The sequence below is a fragment of the Octopus bimaculoides genome, chromosome 11, assembly GCF_001194135.2.
Source record: "Octopus bimaculoides isolate UCB-OBI-ISO-001 chromosome 11, ASM119413v2, whole genome shotgun sequence".
In the NCBI taxonomy this organism is placed as follows: domain Eukaryota; kingdom Metazoa; phylum Mollusca; class Cephalopoda; order Octopoda; family Octopodidae; genus Octopus; species Octopus bimaculoides.
In genome coordinates this window covers 63,423,144-63,425,519 of record NC_068991.1, presented here as the reverse complement: position 1 = coordinate 63,425,519, position 2,376 = coordinate 63,423,144, and the positions used below count along the sequence as shown (strand labels likewise).

Here is a 2,376-nt window from a genome sequence, read left to right as displayed (position 1 = left end):
TCAAGCCTTTTAAATGCCCCATACAACACAGATTGATGCAGTATACCTATTCTTAAAACCAGGATGTAATCTATATCTGAATGAAGAGACAAGATGGCCATGAATGGCCAGGATGTCTTTAATCATTATATGTATGTTAGATCAGGATTGATCCACTGCTAAACATCAACAAAAACAATTCTCAAGAAACAAAAAAAAGAACTCAATAACAAAGACTTGTGATTTGCGATTTGTTTAATAAAAAATAATATAAAACTATAGACAGAGAGCAACGTTTGGGGGGAGGGTGAAGAAGGAAGTAGAGAAGGAAAAAGAAAGGATATGAAGAACCTTCTCACTTTGGGTGTTTTCCTTTTTTTGGTTTCTTTTTGTTCAGTTTTTTCTTCTTCTTTGGAGGTGGGGCTTCAACCGGTCTGTCTTGATCAGCTTCAGCTAGAAAATGGGGGGTGGGGCAGGGAAAGAAAATTGAACAATTTTTTAAAATGCTTCTGAAAAGATATTAAAAGGTATTAGCAGTGAGCTAGGTCCACAGTAAACAAATTATTTAAACTGAGATAGACATGTAGCTCAGCTACTAGCAAAATTCAGGTACACAATTGAATGACTACAGGAACATTGGGGACACATCAAACCATCTACAAACACTTAAGTAGACACTACTCCAACTATGGTGAATAAAGTACACACAGACCCAAGTAGAGTGACTGCAGTTCACACCAACTCAACTACAGCAATTAAGGTACACATTAGCCCACCTAAGGAGGGCTGGAGTACACAAAAACCCCAATAACATGAGGAACGCTATAATATAACTACAGTGACCAAGATACATAAACCCATCTAAGGACAGGCAAACAATAACCCAGCAATACCATTTATTGCTCAATACAGTATATCATATCCCGACTACTGTCCCTTATTACCTCCTCTTCCTCTTCCTCCCTGACCCACTCCTATTTCCTTCACCTCTCTTTCCCCAAGTTGATATTCAATGCATCCACCTTAATCCCCATCTCTAATCATGTCACACGCTTTTCACACTCCAGCGCACTTACCTACCCATTGACCTTTTCTTTCTTTCCATTCCTATTCTCTCAAAATACACCTCTCTCTCTCTCTCTCTTTCCAGCTGGGGAAACCATGTGTTCACCTCGCCAGCAAAACACCCCTATCATTCTATCACCTCCTTCAGCACTATATCCCACTCAGCCAAAGGCGTTTGTCATATGAGTATCTGGTGACCTCACTGGTGCTGGTGCCATAAAAAAAAAGCACCCAGTACACTCTGTAAAATGGTTGGCATTTGGAAGGGCATCCAGCTGTAGAAACCATGCTAAAGCAGACATTGGAGCTCAGCTTGCTTGTCAGTTCCTGCTGAACTGTCCAACCCATACCCACATGGAAAAAAGGGACATTGAATGTAACGATAAACAAGGACACATACTAACTCCTGGACATGAACTAGGGTACACAATAACCCAGTTACAGTGACAGAGGTACATATTAGCCCATCCAAGAACTGGGGTACACAAAAACCCAAGTACATGAACTGAGATACACCATCTAACTACAATGACTGGAGTACAAATTAACCCAGTACAATAACTGGGGTATACATTACTCTAACTGATTTAACTGGGATACATAACTATTCAACATGAACTGGGATACACTAACTCTACTACATATTCACCTATCTGACATAGATCGTCCCCCACCATTACTTGACGACTGTTATTGGTTTGTTTGCATCCCCTTGTTCAGCAACACAGGTCAATAAAATAAGTACCAGACTTTAAAAAAATAAAGTACTGGGGTCAATCTTTTTGCCTAAACCCTTGAAATTAGTGCCCCAACATGGCTGCAGTCCAATCACTAAAACAAGTAAAAGACAAAAGATAGAATAATCTAAAGCAATTTAGTAAAATAAACTTTTTTTTAATAATTGAATGGCTCCCATGCCAGTGGCACGTAAAAAGCACCCACCAATTGTGGCCGATGCCAGTACCCCGTGACTGGCTCTTGTGCCGGTGGCACGTAAAATGCACCATCCGAATGTGATCGATGCCAGACCCACCTGACTGACTCCTGTGCCAGTGGCACATAAAAAAGCACCCACTACACTCTTGGAGTGGTTGGCGTTAGGAAGGGCATCCAGCTGTAGAAACATTGCCAGATCAGATTGGAGCCTGGTGCAGCCACTGGCTCTCCAGGCCTCAGTCAAACCATCCAACCCATGCCAGCATGGAAAATGGAGGTTAAACGATGATGATGATGATGATGATGAAATTAGTAAAGATTTCTTGCATGAAATTATAATGGCGGAGTTTAATTTCATCAGGAAGACTTCAAAATGAGAAAAATCTTGTATCTAAG

The 2,376-nt window shown here is 40.8% G+C and overlaps 1 protein-coding gene across 1 annotated transcript in view; it reads right to left on the bottom strand.

Moving 5' to 3' along the window:
- Window positions 1-711: 711 nt before the first annotated feature.
- The window catches only part of LOC106883836 (nuclear nucleic acid-binding protein C1D), a 10,915-nt gene continuing 9,250 nt past the window's right edge, over window positions 712-2,376 (bottom strand). The window contains exon 5 of the mRNA XM_014934975.2: window positions 712-765. Coding sequence (XP_014790461.1) covers window positions 712-765 — 54 coding nt within the window. The remainder of the gene's footprint in view (window positions 766-2,376) is intronic.